This window comes from Scylla paramamosain, chromosome 26, assembly GCF_035594125.1.
Source record: "Scylla paramamosain isolate STU-SP2022 chromosome 26, ASM3559412v1, whole genome shotgun sequence".
In the NCBI taxonomy this organism is placed as follows: Eukaryota; Metazoa; Arthropoda; class Malacostraca; order Decapoda; family Portunidae; genus Scylla; species Scylla paramamosain.
In genome coordinates, this window is record NC_087176.1 from 3,950,001 (window position 1) to 3,975,529 (window position 25,529).

Genomic DNA, 25,529 nt, shown 5'->3' on the forward strand with positions numbered 1-25,529 from the left:
ATGAATAAAGAAAATAAAAATAAAAATACAAAGAAAAGATAGACAAGCATTATTATTATTATTATTATCATTATTATTATTATTATTATCATTATCATTACTATTATTCAATTCTCGAAAACCACACCGACGAATCATTCACTCACACATTTACTTATTCATCAAAAAATCCCATCAAATGAATAATAATTAAGAAAACACGAAGATAAATGAAATAAATGAATAACCGCATCTAGACCACGCCCAAAATTAATTGTACATTTATTAGACGTTATCCCGCACTCATTAACGATGTAAATCAGTGAGGAATTAAAATATAAAGAAATAGGAGAGTGATAGGGAGAGAGAGAGAGAGGGGAAGAGAGAGAAATGGAGAAAAAAAAACGAGATACAAGTAAAGAGAAAGATAAAGAGAGAAAATAGAGATAATACGATAAATTACAAATAAATACCAGAATATTTACCTGGTAGAATGGAGGGCGGGGTAAAAATACTCGAATTCCGCCTCTATTTGGGTTCAGAAAGACAATTTAAGGTCCTTCACGTTACGAGTGGTTAAAGAGAGCACACACAACCTCCCACCTTCACTGTCTGAACCTAACTGAGGGACTGGAGGAAGCAGGGGAGGCTGGGAGGGATAGGCGGGGCGAGGCGAGCAGAGGTGGTTATTACAGATGTTGTTTTGGGATTTTGTCTTTACAACGGGACGCCTTTTGCATTTTTTTTCTCTTTTTGTTGTTGTTTTTCTATGCTATTATTTAAATTTTCTTTTCCTATATTTTTTTAAAGTTTTAGATTATATCATTGATGTTTTTTAGACTGAGGTTCCTTTAGGATTTAGTCTTTCCAACGGGGTATCTTAATGTTTTTTTTTCTTTTTTTTTATTACATTTTTTCTTTCTCTTCCATTCCACGTGTTAATTTTCTTATCATTATTTACAAACATTTAAAATCATACTATTAGTGTTTTCACTGTTTTAGGATTTTGCCTTTCCAACGGGGTTTCGTGAACTTGTTCTTTCTCGATCATTGCTTTAATTTTTCTTTCCTTTGTGTTCTTGCACGAAACACTTTCGGATGAGACTCCGTTACTAAACAAATAATCAACTTCCTTTGCTTTCTCGTTTTGCTTTTCAGGCCGCATACCTGCTCCATTGCCTTTTTCTGATTTTAATATCCTCTTTCGTCTTCTTTTTCCATCCCTTGCGTCCTTTGCATACTTACTCCTATTGTCCATGATTTCTCAGCCCTCCTCAACTCAGATACTGCCCCATAAATTAATGAATCCCTAGCCAGTTTCTCCACCAGGGTCATTTCTTCCTCCTTTAATTTATATCCCGAATGTAAAGTACTGTCCTTTTCATTAATCTTGTTTCAAAGAGTGATGGCTCCCCTTTATCCTCTTTGTTCTCTTTTTCATTTCTTTCGTGTATGTGTGTGTGTGTGTGTGTGTGTGTGTGTGTGTGTGTGTGTTTACCTCTAAATTCCAGCTTTTCCATTCAGTGTAGCATGTTCTTTATTTTCTCGGTTTTCTCCTCCTTCTGGTTCGTATCTTCTTGCTCCTAGAATCATCCTCTGTGCTATATAATCCATTTCTTTCTGGTTGAACTTAAAGTGTATTACTACGATCCCATAAGCAAAATTATTATAGCCACTTATTTTCAGCAATTTTCCTATCGTCACCTCGATCGTTACAGTTTCTCAGTATGATGCTATATGTATTAAGTTTGCACTTTTTTTTTATTGTTTCATGTATGTATGAATATATGTATGAATGTATGTAATGTATCTTATGTACCTTTTATAGCATTCCACTTTCACAGTCTTCAAATTAATCTTTTCTTGATGATTTATATACAATACATTTTTTTTTTTTTCCAGCGTTTATCATACTTCATATTGTTTGTCATTTTTTTTCTTTCAGTTCTTATTCCTTCCTTTACGTTGAATAATATAAAGCAGTTTCTTTTTTTTTTCTTTTTTTCTTTTTTCTGATCAGCAGCTTTCCTATATTTATTTCAGTGAGGTCCTTCGTTTGATGTTTCTGAATGTTTTTTTTTTTATTTGACGAAAAAAAATTATTTATTAATCTCTTCATTTATTTATTCATTCTTATTTGTTTATTTATTTATTTATTTTCACTTTACTGAGTGTTCACAACCATTATTCTGTAACCCGCCCAGAATAATGTTAACAATTTGCATTTTTTAATTTAATTTAATTATTTTAATCCACTGACGTTCATATTCAACTTATTTTAATTTTCTATTTTCATTTTTGTTTTGTTTTGTTTTATCAATGTTGTAACATCCTTTAACTCATTCTATATATTCTGCTGTCAGTTTTGTGTTACATCATGGCCTGATTTAGTTTATATCTGCTTACATACCTAATTAATTTTTTTCTTAATTAAAAATCTACTGCTTCAATGTTTGTTTACTTGTTCATGTTGTTGTTGTTGTTGTTGTTGCTGTTGTCATGGCTGGTCTTTTTATTGTTGTTATTGTTCTTGTTTTTTTTCTTGTTCTTGTTCTTGTTCTCAGTTCTTTTAGTTCTTAATCGTTCTTCTTGTTCTTGTTCCTGTTCCCGTTCTTTTAATTCTTGTCCGTGTTGTTGTTGTTGTTGTTGTTGTTGTTGTTGTTTCTTTGTCTGTTTTTTTCTTTCTTTGTCTTTATTTTGCCCAAGTCTTACGAAATATGATATACAATGGAAGATGAAAAAAATGAAGAAGAAAAGAACTTGAACTTCAAAGAACGAATAGAGGAATAAAAAAACGTATAAATGAAATAAAACAGCATATAATGCATGACAAGAAGGAAATAATTAAGGTAGAAAAGGAGGAAGGAATGATAATTAAAGATAAAAAAAACAAGACCACTAATTAAAGAAAAGAGGAAAAAACATGGAAGAAAAGAGAAGAAATAAAAAGTTAAAAAGATAAAGAAGGTATTAAATAAGGAAATAAGGTAATTAATTCAAGAGAAGAGAAAAAAAAGAAAGAATAGAAAAATAAAACAGAGAAAAAGGGAAACGAAGCCATGAAAGAGAAAACAGGAAGAAATAAATATAAAGAGAAAACAGGAAGAAATAAATATAAATAACTTAGCCCAAAATAGGAGAAAAAGAAAGATGAAATAAGAAAAAGAGCAAGAGGAGCAAAGAAACGGAATAGATGTGAGAGAGAGAGAGAGAGAGAGAGGTGAGTCATGTTCCGGTTGTGAGGAGAAAACGAGGAAGGGGTGAAGGAGGAGGAGTGAGAGAAGAGGGAAGAGGAAGAAGTAAGTGAAGTGAAGGAAGGAGGAAGAGAAAGCAGGTGTGAAAGAGGGAAAAACAGTAATAAGAGATCAAAGAGGAGGTGGATAACGACTAGAATAGGAAAAGAAAAGTGGAATAAGGAGAAATAGAAGTAGGAGAGTAACAAGGAAAGTAAACAACGAGAAGAAATACAGATACAAATGTGGAAATCAAGGAAATAATGTAAGAAAATGAAGGAAAATGCTTAAAAAATCGAAATAATACGTGAAATGAAGTGAATTAGTGAAAAAAAAACCTATTTATTCACATAACTACCTAACGAGTTAACATCCTGGGTAAGGCAATTCGCTGGTTTGCCGTTTTGACTTGTTTAGGTGTTTAATAAGCCATTCAAGCCGTAATGAGTGGGAATTTTTTGTACTATTATAAAGGTGTAAAAGAAAAAAAAAATAAATAAATAACGTTCTCTGATGTACTTGGGTCACAGTGGAGTGTATCTTTACTGCCGCTAATTGTTCATTCCTGTAGGTTAGGGTTAGTCAGGTTAGGTTAGGTTTAGATACATGTTTAATTAGGTTAGGCTTAATTAGGTTAGGTTAGATTTAATTAGGCTTAGGTTCAGTTAGGTTAAGTTAATGTGTTTTGATGAATTTATGCTTGTTTACGTGTGTGTGTGTGTTGGAGGGGGGCAGGGATACAAGAAAACTCGATTTGTGACAAGCATTTACTAGATTCATTCAAAGTACATCAGAGTTTACCAGAAAAATGTACTTTCGTCTGAAAAAAAAAAAAAAATTAGACAAGTGCACTTATATAAATTTACTGTCTTTTTTTTTTTGTTTGTTAGGGTTGTTTGGATTTGTAACTAACCTAAGTAGCTAATGATCTAATGACTGTGGATTACTGTGGTGTCTTGATTAATTAACTGTTTGATGCATTGACTGACTAATTAACTTATTACCTAACTAACTGACAGACTCACTGACTAACAAACATACCACCTAACTTAACAACCAACTAAAAACAGTAAATTTTTTCCCTCCAGCTGACTTCTTAACAAACGACCAGATTACTATAATTTGTTTGGTGTATCTAACAACAAGTGCACCTGTCTAACATTTTCATATGAAACTACAATATTCTGGTAGATTTTGATGTGCTTTGAATGAACCTAGTAACTGTTTCCGGAAATCATGTTTATTTCTTATATACCCTGCACCCCCACACACACACATGCATAGAAACAAGCAGGAATTCATCAAAAAAAACATTATCTAAAGCTAACTTAACTAAACCTAACCAAATTAAACCTAACCTAATCTAATTAAACCTAACTTAACCTAACTAAACCTAACCTAATGTAACCTTACCTTACCTAATTAAACTTAACCTAACTAAACCTAACTAAACCTAACCTAACCTAACTATACCTAACCTAACCTAACTGAACCTAACCTAACCTAACTTAACCTAACCTAACCTAATTAAACCTAACCTAACTAAACCTAATATAACCTACTGCTATATGTGATCCAACTACTTCACTGAGAACAGCATTTTTTTTTTTTTTTTTTGTGTGTGAAATGAGTGCACTTGTATAATAACCATTTTTTTTTTTTCATGTGTGTGTTAGGGTTGTTTATGAATTTGTAACTAACATAATAAGCTAATGATCTAATGACTGTGAATTGGTGGGGTGTCTTGATTAATTAACTGTTTGATGCATTCACTGACTAACTAACCTATTATATAACCAACTGACTGACTTCCTGACTAACTAAACCACCCAACTTACCAACTAAATACTAACTGATTAATTGACAGACTAACCATTAATGATCTCAAAATGAAAAATATACATGTTTTCAAGTGCCGATTAACAAGTATTGATCAACTAACTGGCTAATTATCTAACCGACCACCAAGAGCTGTGTAATTGGTAATCTGCATCATTTCTCAACAAGCTGTTAACAACCTGATGACTGAATTGGTGTGGTATCTTGATTAGTAAACCGTTTGACGCAGTGATTGACTAGCTTATTACCTAACCAAAATAATTGACTGTAAATTTACCTAATCTTCTCTTGATAACTAACTAATAGCTGAATTAATATAAATTTGTGTGATCTATCATTGTAATTATTAAGTAATTCGCTGACTAACTGTGCTTTTTGATTTATGTAATCTTTTGACTAACAAACAATTAGATTACTATAATTTTTTTACTATATCATTACTATTATTACTATATATTACTAGTAATTTGACTTGCTAACTTCTAATCTGCCTAACTTAACTGCACTAATAACTCAAAAACTGTTAATTTGTCTAGTTTTGTCTTAACTAACTAGCAAGATGAGAAACTAACATAATCTATACAAATTTTAAACATTTTTTTCGATAGTATTGAAATAACATTAGCGGTTTTATCTGAGGGCTAGGTTAAGTTGGGTTAGGTTAGGTTAAGTTAGGTTGGGTTAGGTTAAGTTGGGTTGAGTTAGGTTGGGTTGAGTTGGGTTAGGTTACAGTAAAATAGGTTCGGTTGGGTTAAGTTAAGTTTGGTTAAGTTAAGTTTATTCATTCTGTTCATTAATTTTACTGCTCATTCCTTCACTGTGTAGATTTGTGATGACTTGAAAAAAAAACATCATATTTTGCCCAGAATCAGAAAATTAATGGGGTAAGATCATTTCTATATACCCCATTTTTCTGCTGCAGTCTGATTAGGAAACACTGCAAATTACCTCCTATATATTTTTCGTACATGCAAGAAACCATGTAAGCAAGATTTCCACTGCGTTCTGGATGTTAGTCAAGAACAACCTTGACAGTTTTGGATTAGCCTTTTTGACTTTAATGTTGCCCTTTTTTTTTTCTCACTATTTTTGTTCTACACCAGTGCCCCTCTTGCATAGAAAAAAAAAAACAGTAAAAGAATTCAAGTGGCACCAAACTGGGCCTTCTTTTCACTCCCTTTGTCCTATGCCAGTGTCTCTCTTGCATAAAAAATAAAGCAGTAGAAGAAATGTATGATGTGAGGTGGCAAGAACACTAATACCTCAAGCCTCACTATCTCCTTGCTTTTTTTATATTTTTTTTTTTTACTGTTTAGGGACTGGCATCTCATTGGGCCTTTTTTTTTCTCCTCTTGTTCTCCTACACCAGTAAGAATTTGTATGATAAGAGGTGGCAAGAGTGCTAATACCCCAACCCTCGCTGACTCCCTGCCCGCCAGCCATGACTAAGCTAAAGTAATGTGATGTAACCTGACCTGCCTCGCACAACATCTGACCCTAACCTACCCTACATAGGTACAGCTTAATGTAACCCAACCCATCCTCTGTGACTGCCTTACACACTGGCCTACCCCGACCTATTCTAAATTGTCTAGTGTGAAATTGTAACACCAGGCTTGAAAAGTGCCATAGTATGTAGGTATTCTTTTATTGTTATTGCTAATCTCCTGTTTTACTTTTGATTTTAATTCTGTATGACTTATCCTACATATTGGCCTATCCTAAGATGTCTGATATAAAGTTGTTACTCTTGGCTGGGAAAATGACATAATTTATAAGTATTTCTTTTAATATTATTGCTAATCCATTGCTTTACTTTTTCATTTTAGTCCTATTCTACACAATGGCCTATCCTAACCTATCCTAACTTAATGTAAAATCGTAACTATTGGCTGGAAAAAATGGCATATTCTTTCAACATAAGCTCTGACCCATTATTTTACTACTTGCATTGTTTCCTGTTTACCAGAACTTTGAAATTAGCAGGTGTCGGGTTCGTAATGTTAAAACCCCTGAATCGAAAGGAGTAAGTGAGCAGTGAGACATTCAGTGGTGAAGTTCGAGGGCTGAGTGATAGAAAACTAATGGATATTTTTCTTTCCTACTACTTCCACTCCTGTATTTTTCTTAGTACTTGGTAATACCTTTATTTATATGATTGAGTGAAGATTGCTTATGATTCTTGGCTTTGAAATGCAAGGATATATATCAGAATGCCTTACTTATCTAATTCTCAGCTCTGAAATGCAAGGATATATATCAGAATGCCTTACTTATCTAATTCTCAGCTCTGAAATGCAAGGATATATATCAGAATGCCTTACTTATCTAATTCTCAGCTCTGAAATGCAAGGATATATATCAGAATGCCTTACTTATCTAATTCTCAGCTCTGAAATGCAAGGATATATATCAGAATGCCTTACTTGTCTGGTTCTCGGCTCTGAAGTGCAAAGATATGTATCGGAATGCCTTACTTTATCTAATTCTTGGCTCTGAAATGCAAAGACAAATGCAAAGACATTTATCAGAATGCCCTATGTATCTAATTCTTGGCTCTGAAATGCAAGAATATGTATCAGAATGCCTTATACTTGCCTCTTGGCTCTGAGATGCAAGGATGACAAAATGACCTCCTTGATAACAGCTGTATTAATTCTCTCTTGTGGTGTATTAGCATGGCTGTCAAAGCCGGCCAGAAATCTCGCATACCCTGATTACTTATAGACTGAGCAGTAACATGTCAGGCTTGCATGGTGCTGTGGCAGTCCTGATGTGTGTTTAGTCCCCACACAAGTCTGTCCTGCCTTTAGATAATTTTTTTTAGTGTTTGTGATGGTTCAAGGGTAGAGGTCACAGTGGGTTGCATAAAGTGTCTGTTTGATTCTGTGACTTATGCTAGGCTTATATGGTGTTGAGTTTATATATTCAGTTATTTCACTTTGATGGCCTAAATCTCTTTTTCTGGGAGGTAAAATTCACTTAGTTAATTGTTCAGTGTGTCTTTATTGTTATTATTTATCTAACTTTGAATCTTAGGTACTTTCATAATTTCACCTACAATAAATAATGTAATCTCAGTGAGACAGCTGTGATTCTGCAACAATATTATTCTCTTATGCATCTATAATGGAAAAATTCTTATTCCTCTGTCATTTCATTTGTCTCCTTTGCATGTGGAAGGTTAAAAAAGACATGACTGATCCTTCCACTTACAACTCTCCAGTTCCTGCCTCTGTGCCATCTTTTAGCATACAGTTTTACCCCCACTCCTCCCTTCCCTTGCAACACAAAGTCTGGTATCCCTGCAAGATGGAAAGTCCTGGAAACACCCCCAATAACTTCTACAGCCTGTTAAAAAGTCGAGATTCTGGCAATATGTGGCATGATATTCTCTACAGCATTGTTTATTAAAGCCTTGTCATGTGATTAGTGGACAATTGTGGCGATTTGGCACAAGAGTAGAGAAAGTGTGAAAACTGATCGTGTAGATGTGTGAAACTGAAGCACCATCGTAACTTGAGTAGCTTCATCAGTATGTAACTCCAATTGACCTAAAGAGAGGTGTGCTTACCTGCCTCACTCTCATTAATCATGTGACAATATCTTTAGTTACAGGATAGTTATGATTTTACCTAAATTTCCTCTAGTCTTTGGGATCATCTTACCCTTTGTTGGTCTTGCATTACCTTGAAGAAACATAAGAGGAGCAGCATGTGTGTTTATGTATGTTTTTTTTCTCTATGTATGCTTCTTTCACTGGTATGTATATGTATATGTATTCCGGCATCCTTTTCTTTGTATGTATCTCTGCGTTTCTTTCAGGAGTTGATGTGGGGATGTTGTGAGTATTGCAGCAGTATTTCAAGCTCTAACTATACTGATCTTATATGTGTGTGTGCTGCAGGCTGTCTAATTTCCAGGCTTTGTTTGTATTGCTGTGAGGAAAGGTTGTTGATAATTCCAGGATTTCTTTTTTGCAGTGTTCAGGTGTTGTGTATTTGTTTATTTATTGTTTTATTTGTCTATTTATTTATTTGGTTTATATGTTTCCTTTTTTTTTTTTCTTACTGGTGGTTTTATTTTTACTAGTCTCCATTATGCTTGTGTGTGCCTGTTTTCTGTTATTTTTTCCTATTATTTTTCTCTTTTATTAGAATCTCATCGCTCTATAATTTATCTGTACTTCTTCGTCTCCATATTTCGTCTCCATATTTTCACAAGTTTTTTTCGTCTTCCATATTTTACAGTTAAGTTTATTTAGTTCATATTTTTTGTGAATCTTCGTGTCTGAACTAATACTTTTTTTTTTCCCCATATCTTGAATGTTTCCTTAGATTTCCCATGGCATTCTGGCTTGTGTGTTTTCCCTGTGGCGTTATTTCCCTAACGTTTTATGAAATATTCTATTAATATTTTCCTGTCAGCTTTATAATGTCTTGAATTCATAATTTCCTCCAGATATTAATTATTTCTTAGATTTTTTTTTTCTTACCTTGTCTTCTGTGTTTGCTAAGAGTGTTGTAACATTCTTAACTTTTAAAAATACTATATATTCATAAAGCTTCATATTTTTTCGTTTCCTTGAATTTTCTTCCTTTTCTTGTCGAGTGATTTGGCAGTGTCATAATTTTCCTATCCTTCAAATTACTTTACATGTGTATTGAGCTTCATAGTGTCTTCAATATATATTTTCCTCTGGATCTCATTAATTTTCCTGGACTTTCTTCCTTATCAGCCTTGTGTGGTTTTGCAGTGTGTCATAATTTTCATAACCTTTAAAATACTAGTTTGTATATCAAGCTTTACATTTTCCCTAGATCTAACATATCCTTGAATTTCCTTCTATAACCTGGCTTGTGTGTTTTTCCCTAAGTGCCTAATCTCCCTATAAAAACTCCCTAGGGATTCAAACTTAGACCAAATTTCCCTAACTTCATAACTCTCTTCCTTGCATGTCTGGTCTAGCCAAGGCTCATTCTACCCCAGCCTAACCTGCCCTTGGCTTACCCCCTCCTCACCTGACCTGCTGGGAAATGGCAACCAGGCCCAGGTAGCAGCGATGCCAGAGACAAGAGTAACCCAGCACTACCCCAATGCTCGGCAGGGGAGTGTGGGGGCCCGAGGGTACATGGCGGCAGGAAAGAGTAAGGCTTGACAGGGAAGGGGAGGGAAGGGGGAATGGGTGATGGAGGATAGTGAAGGGTTATTGTTTTTTTCCATCTTTCTTCTCTTTGTTATTGTTTTTTTTTTTTTTTTTTATGTAATTGGTCTAAAGAGGTTTTAAAGGGGGAAGAATGGTGGAAGATGATAAAGGAAGATGAAGGAGAATGGCTAAGGTACTTTTTTCATCTACCTTCCCTTTATTGTTGAATTTTATTTATTTTTTTGTCTATTTATTTATTAGTTGGTGGAAAGAGAAAAGTTGTGAAGGGAAAGGGTGATGGAAAGAGTGATCAGTGAGGGTTAAGATACTTTTCCATCTACCACCCCTATTATTATTATTGATTTCTTATTTCGCATGGTAATTAATGGAAAGATTAAAGCTCAAAAGGGAAGGATAATGTGTACAGTGCCTTATCTGATCTACCTTCACTCTTCTTGATTTACCATACAATAATTGGTACCACTGCTTTTACAATTCTATGCATGTTCTATTCAGCTTTTTTTTTCTATCCCTTCCTAGTATTGCATCTTACAGGAACTCCCAAAACTGTTAACACTGCTTTTACAATTCTATGCATGTTCTATTCAGCTTCTTTTTCTACCCCTCCTTAGCATTGCATCTCACAGGAACTCCCAAAACTATCTCTAAAAAAGCAAAAAGTCTATATTTCGACACAATGAATGATATTTGACATATTTGGTGAGTACGGTTAACAGTTGGCATCCCTGCACACTAGAGATGGCTGCTGTATATTATGACCTGGGAAAGAGATCAGCACATCTCGTCAAGCCACGCATACCAACCTTACTGAGACGCATGATCAGGTAGCAGATGTCGTGTTGTTGATTACACCACAGTTTGCATCACAGTTCTAAGAGAGTTTTGGGAGCTGCTGTACATGTGCTCTTCTTTATGGCTTATATTCTCAAGCATTTTGTTCTCCTAGCAAGACTGATTTCATAGGCCACAAAGATAGTTAAATAGTTTCTCATGGGTCTTTTTCTAGTCAGTGGTGCAGAACCCATGTTTAAACTATGACAAATAATGAAAACACCCCTGAAACTCATTGTAATTCTCACTGTGGCCTGTTAAATGTGAGAGATAAGACGGTGTTATGTTGGCGAATGAAGTCTTATCTCTTATCCTAGTTTCAGATCATCTCACAAACCTTAATAGAGAGAGCAAAAAAAAAAAAAAAAATAAAAAATAAAAAAATAAAAAAATAAGTGCCATTTTATTAGGTATTGAAAATGGCTACAAGTCTTACTGTAGCATTTTGTGTTACCAGATTAATTTTTATTTGTAATGATTCATGCACCAGCCACTGCCACTAATAGCTGCAAGAATCACTACTGTAGGCACATTTTTACATATGCTGCATAATTTTCGTGCACCGCCCACTGGAATAATAGAAGCGGAAATCACTGTGTATGATATAATATTTTGATGCACTGGCTCCTGTTACTAATACAATACAAAAATCACCATTTGTTATGTATAATTTGAATGTACCAGCTACCATCACTAATACTATACCTGCAAATACAACTAGGCATTTAATTTTGACGTACAAGGTGTATACTCTCATGCTCTACGTACTTGCTGTGATCAGTAGCTGGGTAATTCACTAGCACTTTGTTTTTGTGTATAATGTAAAGTTATATACACTAGCACTACTATTAACAGGGGCAAGAATTAATGTGGGCAGGGTAGCTTTATTACAACTCACAGTAGTAGTAGTGGTAGTAATAGTAGTAGTAGTCGTAGAAGTAGTAGTATATAGGGTAGTAATGAGCTGTAAAAATCACTAGAATTACTTACTATAATTTGTAATACACTGTAGTATTTGTATAGATTTATGGTCAAGGGAAGATTACTGTACATATTTTGCCTAAAACATAACCACTTTTTTTGTCGCAGTGCACCTTTGTATGAATTGAAACTGTCTTATGGGGGAAATATTTTATTATTATTGTGTATGGTGATTTCTTTTTTTAAGTAAAGTGTTTTTAAGATTAACATGCTTCAAAAAGTTTATTGAATTGTGTTGATGTATTTACAGTGGAGATAAGTGAGTAATTTTTTTATTTATTTTATTTATTTATATTTTTTATGGATACATAGAAAATAAGTGATGAATAACAAGATAAAATGATGATACTACAACTAGTATTAAACTATTAGATACTACTGCTACTACTACTACTACTACTACTACTACTACTACTACTACTACTACTACTACTACTACTACTACTACTACTCTTCCCAGACATTGATGTGGGAGGGGTGCGGCCGCTGGTGTCCCGAACAGAAATTAACTGTGGCCGTCCCGGAGTCTCATCCCGCACTGGCAAACCTGCATACAAGTCCCAGGTGTGTGTGTGTGTGTGTGTGTGTGTGTGTGTGTGTGTGTGTGTGTGTGTGTGTGTGTGTGTGTGTGTGTGCCTAATTTTATTTTTACAGGATTGAATTAAAGCTTGTAATGTTCCATCTTGCGTAGTTAATTTGTTATATTTGCCTATGAATCTTCCTTTTGTTTGAGTGTGTGTGTGTGTGTGTGTGTGTGTGTGTGTGTGCATATAGCTGTATTTATCTAATCCTGGTTTACAAGGCCTTAGTTATATTAAGTTATACTAACTTACTGTATCTTACAAAACCAAACCAAACCAAACCTAACCTAAACTAACCCAACCTAACCTAACCAAACAAAACAAAACCAAACTAAATTTCACCAAACGAAACGAAACCAAACCGAACCAAACCCAAGCCAAACTGAGCCAAACTCAAACCCAACTTAACCTAACCTAACTTAACCCAACTCACACCTACAGGAGGAGCAGTACCAGGAGATCCAGGAGCTACGACAGGGCCTGGGACACCTGAGGGAAGAGAACTCAACCTTGAGGACTCGGAGCCGTCGCCTGGAGGAGGACCTGGCGAGGCGAGATAGACAGATACAGCAGCTGATGGACCCAACCAAGGTATTGTATAAGTAAAGTAGTATTATAAGTAAAGTAGTGTTGTAAGTATAGTGTTAGTTAGCATAGTTGAGGAGTTATGATAAGAATGTGTGTTTTAAGGTTTATTTGTTTGTTATCTGACAGCTTTCTGTGTGTGTGTTTGTGTGTTTGCTGCAATAAGTAAGAATGTTTTTTTTTTTTGTTATTTTGTTATGTTTTTTTTTGTGTGTGTTTGTGTGTTTTTGCTGCAATAATCAAGAAGTTAAGGTAATGATACGTGGTTTTAAGTTAGTTACCTGAGATCTTTTTAAGTGTGTGTGCGTTATAGTGTAAAAGGTTTGGTTAAGTATGTGTTCCGTTTCCTTACAAATTTACTTTTATCTATGTTTTTAAAGTCATAGAAGCTGATTGTGTATATTACCTCTTTCACATGTAGCTTATTTCTAGTGCTGTGGGGTGTGTGGTGTAGTGTGGTGTGTGGTGTGGTGTGGTGTGATGTGATGTGGTTTTATATAACAGTTGATTATAGCTAAAAAAAATTAAAGTGGTTTTGTTTTTATGTTTGTGTTATGACTCTCTCTCTCTCTCTCTCTCTCTCTCTCTCTCTCTCTCTCTCTCTCTCTCTCTCTCTCTCTCTCTCTCTCTCTCTCTCTCTCTCTCTCTCTCTCTCTCTCTCTCTCTCAGTCTCTTATGAATAGAAACAGCACCACTTTTTTGTGATAATAACAAAGAAAAAAATAGAATGCACCCTACCATGTACCTTTAATCTAATCCTAACCTAACCTTAATGCAACCCAACCTAAACCAAACACAATCCCAAACCCAACCCAACCCAACCCAACCCAACCCAACCCAACCCAACCCAACCTAACCGAACCCTAAAACACACAAACCCCAGAATGACGAGGCGCGCAGAAAACTCACAGACAAGGGCGCCTCCCTGGTGGCGAGCCTGAAGCTACGTGTGTCACGCCTGGAAGCCACACTGAGAGCCAAGGAGGCAGAGCTGGCCCGGCTGCATGCCTCCGCCAAGGCCACGTCCCTCAATGAGATGAAGATTGAGGCAGAGACTTACTATCAGGAGGTGAGGTGGTGGTGGTGGAGGTGGAGGTGGAGGGATCTTGGTTTTGGTGGAGAAAGTTGGTTTAGATTGTGTTTTTCTTTTGTTTTTTCTTTTGTTTCTTTTTTGTTTTTTGGTCACCTTTGTTGTTGGTGGTGGTTTTGGTGGTGGTAGTGGTAAAATATCTTGGTTTATTGTTTTCAGATCTAAAGAAATTTGGAGGATGTGATTGAGGGTTTTATTTATTTTTTCTTATGTTTTTCTCCCTTTTTTCTTTGGTGGTGGTGGTGATTATGGTAGTAAAGTGTCTTGGTTGTTTATTGGTCCAGAGAAAGTGAAGACTGATAACTTTTTCATTTGTACCTAAAGTGTTGGTAATTTCTGTTTTGCCTTTTTTCTAACCCTTTTTTTCTCCCACTCTCTTTTGATGGTGGTGTTTTGTCTTATTTTATTATTGGGTGGGTCTGGAGAAGGTGAAGAATGGCAGCTTAGGTGTTTTTAATTTGTTTGGTTTCTCTTCTTTTTCTTCCATTTTTCCCCTTTCTTTTAGTGGTGGTGGTGGTGGGGTTGGTGGTGGTGATGGTGTCAATCTTGGTTCATTATTTGGTGGATCTGGAGGTGAAGAATGTTAGCTGAGATGTTTTTTTTTATTTGTTGTCTCTCTCCTTATTTTCTCTTGTTTTCTCTCTTGGTCTTGCTGTTAATATACAGTACCATTCCTTCTTCAGATATTAGGTAAGTAATTCTCTTTTGTAGTATAACATTCTTGGCTTAATTTTGCACTTTCTTGTTATTTATCTACCAAAATCTTTATCCTCCCTCTCTCTCTCTATTAATGACTAACTCTGGTTTTTGAGTTTGATGAAGCATTGCTTATAGCTGGGATCACCTTTAGTGCATATTATAATTGTGTGAGCTGTTTTATTGCATATTTTCCTTCTAAATTAATGGTTATATATCTAGGTTTTTACATTTAATTTGTCATTTTTATGTTAGGTTTCTTTTCCTCTTTGTTGATGATTAAGTTCACGGATTTGTTGTTTAAATCTTTTACTGCAAGTCAATCTTTTCCATAATCAACTACAACTTTTAAGAGACTTATTCTTCATGCTACAGTCTCTTAAATATATACCTCTGCAGCTTAGCAAAAATTAAATTAACTTTGATTTCTTTTTTTTCTCTATCTGTCAAAAACAATTCATTATGGTGATCTCAATGTTAACAAAAGATGGCCATAGCAGTAAAAGGGATAATGAGCTCTGATAGTACATGATAGATTTCTTCCTCCTAGTTTATGATTTCCTATTAACATGTAAGTTATTTCCCACAGGTGATCTATTAAAAGACTAATCTTTCTTAGTACATTCCTTTAGATATGTGCTTCCCTTAGATATGTGCTTATGTAGCTTAACAGAGATTAGATTAATTTAAATTTTTTCTATATCCGTCTAAACAGTTTATAATTTCCTATTAACGAGTAAGTAATTTCCCAGTCATGTACTACTTTTAAAAGACTCATTATTCATACTATAGTCTCTGAAATATGTACTTATATAACTTAGCAAAAATTAGATTAATCTTGTATTCTTTTTACTCTATATCCATCTAAACAGTTCATGACTTCAGTTAACAAATATATAAACTTCATTACTTGCTATTAACCAATAAATAAATGTGTTCTTCTATAGCTTAGTGAAAATCAGAATAAGCTTTTATTATTTTTCTCTATATCCATCTAAGCAGTTCATGAATTCCTTTTAACAAATATTTAAACAGTTCATGGTTTCCTATTAACCAATAAATAAATGTGTACTTCTGTAACTTAGCAAAAATCAAATTAACCTTATATTATTTTTTCCCTGTAGTCATCAAAAACATTCATGACTTCCAATAAACAAGCAAGTCATTTCCCACAGGTGGTGAGACTGAGGAACCAATTAAACATCGTGCAGCAGCAGCAACAACAGCAGCAGCACCAGTATTTCTCAGTGAACCAGCACCACCAGGAGCCACAGGAACACGCACCACCACCGCCACCACCACAGCACAACCAAGCACAAGTCAACACCACAGCCACAGCCACTCAGCCAACCCACTCCAGCACTATGAGAGGGAAACGTGACAGTCGGGAGAGAGAGAGGGAGAGGGAGGCGCCGCAGGATAGACGAGGGGGTGGTGATGGCCAGGAGTCCCCCTCAGCGAGTCTCCGTCATGCCCTGTCGCATCTAGAGGAGGAAAACACGAGGCTTGGACAGCAGGTGTCAGCACTTGTGTCAGAGAAGGAGAAGCTGACGGCTGATTTAGAGAGAGTCTTGGGCCTGACTGAGGAGGTGAAAGGTGAGAGAGAGAAAGAGAGAGAGAGAGAGAGAGAGAGAGAGAGAGAGAGTATACAAGTGAAGTTCTAATATTAGTGGATGTTTTAGGTGTTGAACTTGGGTTAGTCTGTTTATGATCAATAGAGTGTTTGATTGAAAGTATCTACAGTGTAAAACAATTGTGTAATATATGGTTACTACTAGAGAGAAAGGGAGAGAGAAAGTGAAAGGCAATTTTTTTCGTGACGAACAGTGTAAATGTGAAAACTCATTACTCTTATTAATATTCCTTCTGTTTATAGTATTTTCCCTTCAAACTACACCATTTCTACATCTTTTCCCTCTTGTATAAACCACTCAACTATATTCTCACCACTACACCCTCACCTTCACGCCTTCCCAGCCACCCGTCTCTCACCACCCTATCCTCCCTCCTCCAGGCAGCTTTGAAGGGCTGAGTCGGGCTGAGTTGATCCGAGAGGTGGAGCGCCGTGAAGCAGAGGTGGTACGCTGGGAGGCTCAACACAAACAACTGACGGAGGCTCTTGGCAGGCACTCAGAACAGGCTGGGGAGAACTCGGCACTCTTACAGGTCTGTGTGTGTGTGTGTGTGTGTGTGTGTGTGTGTATAGTATTTATCTAGTTGTGATGTATGAGAGAGGAGCTAATCTTGTACTGTCCTGTCCCCATAATTATTCTTATCCAACTTTCCTTAAAATCATGAGTATTCCTTGCACAGACCACCTTCCCCTCCAGTTTATTCCATGCCTCTTATGCTTCTATGAGGGGAGCTAATACTTCTTTATGTCCCTCCTGTAGGTGGTCACTTTTTCATTTCCTTACATGTCCTTTTGTTCGTCTTTCTTTCAACACAAACAGATGTTAACTATTCAGTTTTTCCATCTCACTCAGCATTCTGTATAGTGTGATGCTGCGTCTGTGTGTGTGTGTTCTTTTATTCGTGTTCATGTACAGAAATTATCAGAATTCTAGCAACTTCCAGCATTTACTTCCAATGTACTGTATGTTTTCTCTCATCTACTGACACCGTATTAACAAAACTTGACAGGCGATAGATTTTTAGCAGATCAGGTGACTTAAGATTGAGAAATGACACTAAACACAATGTAAGCAAGTGTGGTGTGTTACTTGATCTCTGATCCTGACCACCTCCCTGCACAGGCTCGTGTGGCAGAGCTGCAGGGGCGTGAGGAGGAGTGGAACAGGGAGCGGTCGAGCCTGCAGGAGCTGATCAACACTCTGAAGGATGACCGGATCTTCTACAAGGAGACGGCGCAGAAGAAAGAGTGAGTGGTGGGAGGAGTGAATGCTTTGTGAAGTGATTGCGTGAGTGAGTGAGGAGCCGTAGTGTAGTGTTGGATTGGGATGTTTGTTGCTTTATTTATCCATTTACCGAATATTTATTTAATTTTTGACAGGCATGCAGTGAAGGCTTTTGTGTACCATTAATGTGTAATATGTATATTTATCTAGCAAGTAAAAGGAACTACATTAAATTGGTTAGGGCACAAAAGCTTTTACTGTGTTGCTGGTAAATATACATGTGTGTGTGTGTCTGTGTGTGTGAGTGAGAGATCCCTTTGACATATTTGCCCCACGAAATAATTCCATATTCTGCAAAATGTTCAAAGCATTTTACCAGATTTTGTGACATTACTTTTTAGGGTGAGTGTACCTTCCATATTTGAGTGTAGGCAGAGATTCCCTTTCCTTCTCTTCTCACTGGACAGAGCACAGTGGATATTACTTTGTCATGGCAAGCAGTAAGCCAGCAGTGTGACTCCCTTGGTGTTATTCAGTGAAACAGCCGCAAAAACACGCAAAGAAACTCACCAAAGTATCTAAGAGAACATAGGAACTTGGAGTATTAAAGTGAACAATCTGTATAACTTCTAGAACATCAAAAAATAACATGAAAACACTCGTAACTTTCAGAACATCAAAACTAACACAAAAACACACACTTCTTGAAAACACAACAATTATGCTACCAAAGAAGAGAGAGAGAGAGAGAGAGAGAGAGAGAGAGAGAGAGAGAGAGAGAGAGAGAGAGAGAGAGAGAGAGAGAGAAAACAACATCTTTAGAACATCAAAACTAACATGAAAATACACACTTTATAAAAACAACAATTACACTACCAAAGAAGAGACACAAAGAGAAAACGAGAGAGAGAAAACAACACTTACAACATCAAAACTAACATGAAAACACTCTACAAAAGACTAGACAATAATACCTAAGAAAGCAAGTGAGAGAGAGAGAGAGAGAGAGAGAGAGAGAACCGTCCCTTTAGAAGACCCAAAGCACCCCGTCTCTTGGCAATGCAAAGACATGGTGCTGAGAGGAGCTGTAGGGTGAACTTAGCACACAGCACTCGTAACAAAGAGCCAGAAGACTACCCTTTGTTTTTCCCTCAATGCTGACCGTGGCCCCAGCGAGGATATGAGGCTCCTGTCGTCACTCCTCTCCGACCTCCACCACCGCCACCTATCTCTAGTCAGGTTGTGGGTCCCTCATTCTCTGCCTCCTGCATGCACACTGCTGCCACCACAACCACTACTGATACTTATACTACCTACTTCTGCTTATTTTAATTTGATGACTTCTTCCTTCTCTTCTTTTTCTTTTTCTTTTTCTTTTTTCTTTTCTTGTTCTTCTTGTTCTTGTTTTTGTTCTTTTGTTCTTGTTCTTCTTTTCTTGTTGTTTTCTTCTTCATCATCAACTACTACTACTACTACTACTACTACTACTACTACTACTACTACTACTACTACTACTACTACTACTACTACTACTACTACTACTACTACTGTTTCTTCTGCTTCTACTTTTTTCTTTTACTACTACTACTACTACTACTACTACTACTACTACTACTACTACTACTACTACTACTACTACTACTACTACTACTACTACTACTACCATCCATATAGCCATGCCCTATGAGACTCCAGGCTGGTTGTGAGGTCTCTCTCTCTCTCTCTCTCTCTCTCTCTCTCTCTCTCTCTCTCTCTCTCTCTCTCTCTCTCTCTCTCTCTCTCTCTCTCTCTCTCTCTCTCTCTCTCTCTCTCTCTCTCTCTCTCTCTCTCTGTCAGTGGTATGCCTCACGCACTAGTCCTGTTTCTATGCCTCTTTTTTGGGGTATAATTCGTATTTTCCATAGGTTGTGTCTCCCAGATTTTTATTTATTTATTTTTTTATTAGCAAGGAAAGGAGATACAGTCGTCTGAGCGGATTAAACTTTTTTTGTTTCCCTCATAGTTGGTACTGTATTTTGGAAGTCATTGGTAGTATGGCTGATGTGTATAGTTAGTCATGGCTCTGAAGAGTTTATAGTTAGTAGTGGTTCTCAAGACTTTTTTTTTCAGTTTTACCAAGACTTCTGCTGGGCTGCTGGGAAGGAGGAAAAATATATATTCAGAATCTTTCTCTTACTGCTCAGAGTTTCAACCCAGTGATAATTGAGACTGGATGTTGACATTTTTAGAGGTTATTGTAGTCTGGTTTGTCAAAACTTTCATTAGTTTACCAAAATGTGGATAAATGTACTAGGAAAACATGAAAAATGTCTATAGGAATTAAAACACTCACACCAGAATTTCAGCCCATTGATAATTGAGATAAAGTTTAAATTTTAGAGGTTATGAATTTGTCTGGTTTTGCAAAACTCTTATTAGGCAATCAAAATATGAACTAAGATACTTGAAAACACACAAAAAATGCATACAGAAAATTTTAAATACTTAAACAAATTTCAACCCAGTATTAACCTTTTCACTGTAAGATTTTCCTACCTGAATCTTAACTTCTTAAACTCCTTTCATACAACAGTTTCTAGATTAGTTCTCTACCTTAGTAAAGACAAAAAATTTAATCTTCTATTCTCTCATTAACTTTTTCCTTTGACCATGCTAGGATGCTATTATTAACAGTTGCCTTGAGTGTTAGCAAACGATGATCACAAAAGTAAAACGGTCATTTGAGACTGGCTGTTACCAATTAACCACCACCCACCAAAGTAACAATCAGGTGGTTATATATTGTGCATCACTGCCACTCTGTTTTCAGATCACAAGATGCATAGTTGCTTCTGTCTTGTATGTTGGTTATTGCTTATAGCTGAGTGTACACCAGAGCTTCCTGTAGTGAAGTGATAGAGGGCAAGCTTTCACATGTACGCTCACACCCGTCACCCACTAGTTCCTGGGCATTGTAGTCAGAGTAGCAGCCAGTCAGTAATGGATGGTCGCTCGAACAAACCACCTCCTTTCCCCAACCAACCCCAGGACTGCTTTCTCTCTCTTTTCACCCTACAGCACTCTGCCTCACTCTCATCCCTCACTCCCACACACTCATACATCTAAACCACTTGTCATTTGAGAAGTGTAAGAGTGAGGGGGAGTGTTGTAGAGAGAGAGAGAGAGAGAGAGAGAGAGAGAGAGAGAGAGAGAGAGAGAGAGAGAGAGGAGTCGTTGGCTTTGGTGGGAAAAGAGGGGTTGGCATCTGAGTGAGTGCCAATTACTGACTGGTTGTGACTCCTGCTACAAGGGAAGGCAGGAACTAGTGGGTGCAAGTGTACAGTTATACGGTTATTTGAGGTGTACTTGTTAGATACAGTTAGTCACATGTTACATAGTCACCAGATACGGCTTCCTGTATATAGGCACTTGTATACAGGTCATGAATACAATCATTTAAGGTGTAGTGTAGTGTCTTTATCTGTATTTGATGTGACTTTGTATTTGATGTGTAATTTAAAAGATTAGTTGTAAAGCTACATCAGTTCTTTGTTATATAAACTTCCTAGGACACATTGGAGTCTTTAATAGCAACAGCGTAAAGTTTTAGGTGGCTTCAGAATTCTAATTAACAATAAATCCTGAAATTTTGGCTTAGTTGCTAGCTTCCATTTAGTCCTGTGTCAAAATTATGAGCATATATAAGTACCACATTCTCTTTTTCCACTTCCCAACTAGCAACTGAGGAAAACTTTTTTTTTTTCAATCTGATGGCCTTTACACTCACTTTAGTTGTAGATGCTGGGAGTCGAGGTTGCTTCATATCCACATTTCCGTTCTCCTCATGTGACGAGAAGCACCAGGGGCAGCAGGACCAAAATACCAGCTGTAGAGTGTTGAGGTTCCTTTGGTGTCCCACGAACTGGTATAGAAGAGGGAATTTTGAAATGCTTACAATATATCAGTGATGACAAATAATGTCCATTGGTATTTATAGATAGTTGTGCTCTTTGTTATAGCTGCTTCAGTGCTCCAACATGCCTTTGCCACCTTAAGTCCTTACGACTGACCTTTTCTGTAATCTCTAACCTGCATCTGAAAAAAAAAGGAGGAGACATTTTGCTCAACAGTGTACTAATATTCTTTCCTGTGGGTGAAAAATCTTGGCCTACCTTCCTCATTCCAAGATACACTCCAGCCCTTAGCTGAGACTCCTTCAGCACCACCAACACTGCCTCACCTCCCCTGGGCACTGTGTTATCTACCTCACTCCTAGACACACAGCCTCCCCACAGCTCTGAGTTGGATGGGCTGCGGCAGGAGGTCCAGGCGCTGCAACAGGAGGTGTCCGGGATGCAGGAGGCACAGCGGCGGCGGGGGGATAGACTCCTGGCCTCCACTCCTCGCATCGCCAGGCCGGGAGCAGCCCCTGGTGGGTGACTGGTGACTCATTTGATGCTTGTTTCTCTTGCTCTCTGGTGAACCAATATATTAACTAAGGTACTGGGAAAACATAAAAAATGCATATAGAAATTAAAACACTAAAAAATTTCAACCCAGTAGTAATTGAGACTGGAAGTTAGAATTTTAGAGGTTGGGAATTAGTGATGTGGTGAAGGGTAGTGTTCTTGGTTGTCTAGGATGTTGTGTTGATTCTTTTGTGTTACCAATTTTTTGTGATTCTTTTGTGTTGCTTATATTCATGTCTTATCTGTCTACAGTTGTGATATCTGCTAAAATAATACTCACAATGCTTTCCTGTTAGTTTTTCCTTTCAAGATTATTGTGTTCTCTTTGTTCTCTGGTAATTAAAAAGTGATGTTTTAGTTCTCTTATGTATGTCCTGCAGTGCATTTATTTTATTCATATAATAACTCTTTACATACACTCATTCATAATTAGTAATAATGATAACAGTAATGTATAATAATGTCTTCCCACTCCCATGTAGCACCTTCATTTATTAACTTACAACTCATCACCAATTCACTATTTTCACTCACAACATTTCACATCCCATGAACCCCTCACCATCTGACACAACCTCCGCACCACAGCATCATCACGCTCCGGCTCTAGCAGTGAGGCACACACCCCACCAAGCCGGCGGCCGCGCCCCTCCAGTGCCAGGCCCCCGGCAGCCGGCACCCGCCCACCACGTAACGCTAAGGCCTCCAGCGAACCCCGGGAGACAGCCAGTCCTTCTAGGCGCACCACAAGCACCACAACCCAGCCTAGAAAACTTCCCCCTGCTAAGTCCTCCTCCACTCGCACTGCATCCTCTTCCGTGTCCTCCTCCCAGATGTCCCCAAGGAAGCAGCCCACACCAGCCAGTCGTGGGGTGGTGAGGCAGAGCAGGCAGCCCACACCTTCATCCTCCCTCTCCTCCAAGACCTCCACACCAACAGCTTCCCCTAGTAAGGTCCCAGCAAGAGTTACCAGCTCCTCCTCCTCGTCCCCGCAGCACAGGTCAAGTTTGTCTTCGCCACAGCAGAGGAACGGCACCCCAAGGTTATCCAGGCAGCAGAATGGCACCATTGGGTCACCACAGCACAAAGAGAGTATCAATGCCTCACCTAAACACAGAAATGGGGTCATCGGGTCACCTCGGGTCAAACCAACGTCCCCAGTCAAGACTCCGACACCCAGGTCTTCCTCCAGGTCATCCACCCCTTCATCACAGGTCAGGTCTTCCCCCAGCAAGGTCACTGCTTCACCCCGCTCCCCATCCAAGGTGCCCCAGCCCAGCCCTCGTGGAAGGAAGGGTGCCACAGAGGCTCCCCCTCCCCCCCCACAGCACACCCCTCGACGGCAGGGCAGCTCTGGCCTTTCTTCTACAGTAAGTGTGTGTGTGTGTGTGTGTGTGTGTGTGTGTGTGTGTGTGTGTGTGTGTGTGTGTGTGTGTGTGTGTGTGCTTGCTTTTAAATATTAATAGATAAATATGCTTTTAAGTATATTTATCTATTAATATTTATCTTGCAGAAGTGATGGAAGTAAGATTTAAGATTAGGTGAGTGAGCTTCTGTCTCTATGTCATTTCATTAGTTGCTACTTTGAATTATTATTATTATTATTATTATTTATCATATCCTTATCCTGACCATTTCACTCCTTTTTACCTTGTTGTAGTTTTACAGGATTAAGTCATGCTTGTTGTGTCTTATCTTGATAATGTGTGTGTGTGTGTGTGTGTGTGTGTTGGGAAGCTCTGTAAATTTGTGTTTTTCTTCATTGATTGTTTTATCTTAAAAAAAATTGGCTTTATTCTGTATCCTCATCCCTATCCCTCTTATTCTCTTTTATTATTTAATTCGTAAAATTTTGACTATGTACACTATTTCTCCTTTCTTATCCATTTCTTCCTCTACCTTACTTAACCTCAACCATTCCCTTTCCTTCACCCAGTAACCATCCCTTTCCCTAATACCCATCCCTTCTTTCTATCCACCCCTCACTCTGCACCCATATCTGACACACCACACCACCACCAGGAGGAGGACGAGAGGGTGCTGGCTGAGATCATCTTCCAAAGGGACACTGATACAAGCGTAGAGGCAGCTCCTGACACACCTCGCTCAGTCTCCATGGCCAGGCAGCGCACAGTTACCCTTGACACACAGGAGGAGGAGGAGAGCCTGCAGGAACACACCTCTCTCTCCTCACAGGGGATCAGTAGCAGGGAAGAGGAGGGACTGAAGGAAGAGGAGTTGTCGCCAGGGAAAAGGAGGCAAAAAGATAGAGAGGTGAGTGTTTGGGGGTTTCAAAGTGTGTGTGTGTTCTGCTTTTTTTGAGTGTGTTTTGGATTTTGGTTTTCTTTTTCGTTTTCTTTCGTTTTGTGTGTTGGGTTTGGTTTGTGTGGTTTCTGTTGTTTGTTTTTGTTGTTCCTTCTTTTGTATTGCTGCTTTTTTTTGTGTTCTTGGTGTTTGGTTTTCTTGGGATTGGTTAGGTTTGGTTTGACTTTTGTGTGTGTGTGTGTGTGTGTGTGTGTGTGTGTGTGTGTGTGTGTGTGTGTGTGTGTGTGTGTGTGTGTGTGTGTGTGTGTGTGTGTGTGTTTCCTTTCCCACCATTTGTAATCACACACACTCACTTTTCCTATCCATAAGTTAGTGTGACGTAATTTACAGTACAGTACAAATAACACAAGCCAGTTCACTATAATCTAACACTAAATAAAAAAAAACAGTACTTAAGTTGTCATTACTGTTCACTTCACCACAAACTGACATCCAGATCCTTGTCACAGTTCCCACTTAGTGTTGTCATTGCTTCATTCACTGATAATACTGCCAATGTTCACTTGAGTCCTGTATATAAGTAAGGAGTGTGTTCTGTATCACTGTCCCTGTTGTTTTTTCCACTCTTCTTATCTTTGTCTTCATTGTCCTCCTCTGCCTCCTCCTTATCCTCATTATCCTCTCTCTCTCGTTGTCTTTCTTATTATTCTCCTTGTCATTGTCCTCCTCCTTGCCTTGTCCTCATTATCCTCTTTCTCCTTGTCCTTCTCATTATTCTCCTTGTCCTTGTTCTCCTCATCCTCCTTCTTCTTCTAACCCTCTTCCGTGCCCTCATTATTTTCATCATCACTAACTCAGCCTGGTATAATCTTAGTTTCTGTTCTGTCTCGTCATGCTTCTACTCATTGGACTTCCCAGCTTTCCAACTCCTTTCCTTCTTTCTTAATTGATTACTAACCCAGGCAGCAGTGTGGTG

General features: G+C 37.7%; 2 protein-coding genes across 9 annotated transcripts in view; one reads left to right on the forward strand and one right to left on the reverse strand.

Annotated features, from left to right (window-relative positions):
• Positions 1 to 621, reverse strand: part of LOC135113620 (CYFIP-related Rac1 interactor B-like) — a 43,247-nt gene extending 42,626 nt beyond the window's left edge. Inside the window, exon 1 of the mRNA XM_064028996.1 lies at positions 465 to 621. The gene's annotated coding sequence lies outside the window, so the exon portion shown is untranslated. The remainder of the gene's footprint in view (positions 1 to 464) is intronic.
• Positions 622 to 3,189: 2,568 nt separating this feature from the next.
• LOC135113623 (serine/arginine repetitive matrix protein 1-like) overlaps positions 3,190 to 25,529 on the forward strand; it is a 33,298-nt gene continuing 10,958 nt past the window's right edge. For 3 of the 8 annotated variants that reach the window (XM_064029003.1, XM_064029007.1, XM_064029009.1), the window contains exons 1-11: positions 3,190 to 3,278; positions 10,020 to 10,198; positions 12,491 to 12,594; positions 13,053 to 13,202; positions 14,080 to 14,265; positions 16,158 to 16,578; positions 16,997 to 17,148; positions 17,739 to 17,863; positions 22,115 to 22,251; positions 22,877 to 23,658; positions 24,311 to 24,562. In XM_064029003.1, the coding sequence (XP_063885073.1) occupies positions 10,114 to 10,198; positions 12,491 to 12,594; positions 13,053 to 13,202; positions 14,080 to 14,265; positions 16,158 to 16,578; positions 16,997 to 17,148; positions 17,739 to 17,863; positions 22,115 to 22,251; positions 22,877 to 23,658; positions 24,311 to 24,562 (2,394 nt within the window). In that variant the 5' untranslated portion in view covers positions 3,190 to 3,278; positions 10,020 to 10,113. The other 5 variants (XM_064029005.1, XM_064029006.1, XM_064029004.1 and 2 more) reach the window with 5 other exon arrangements.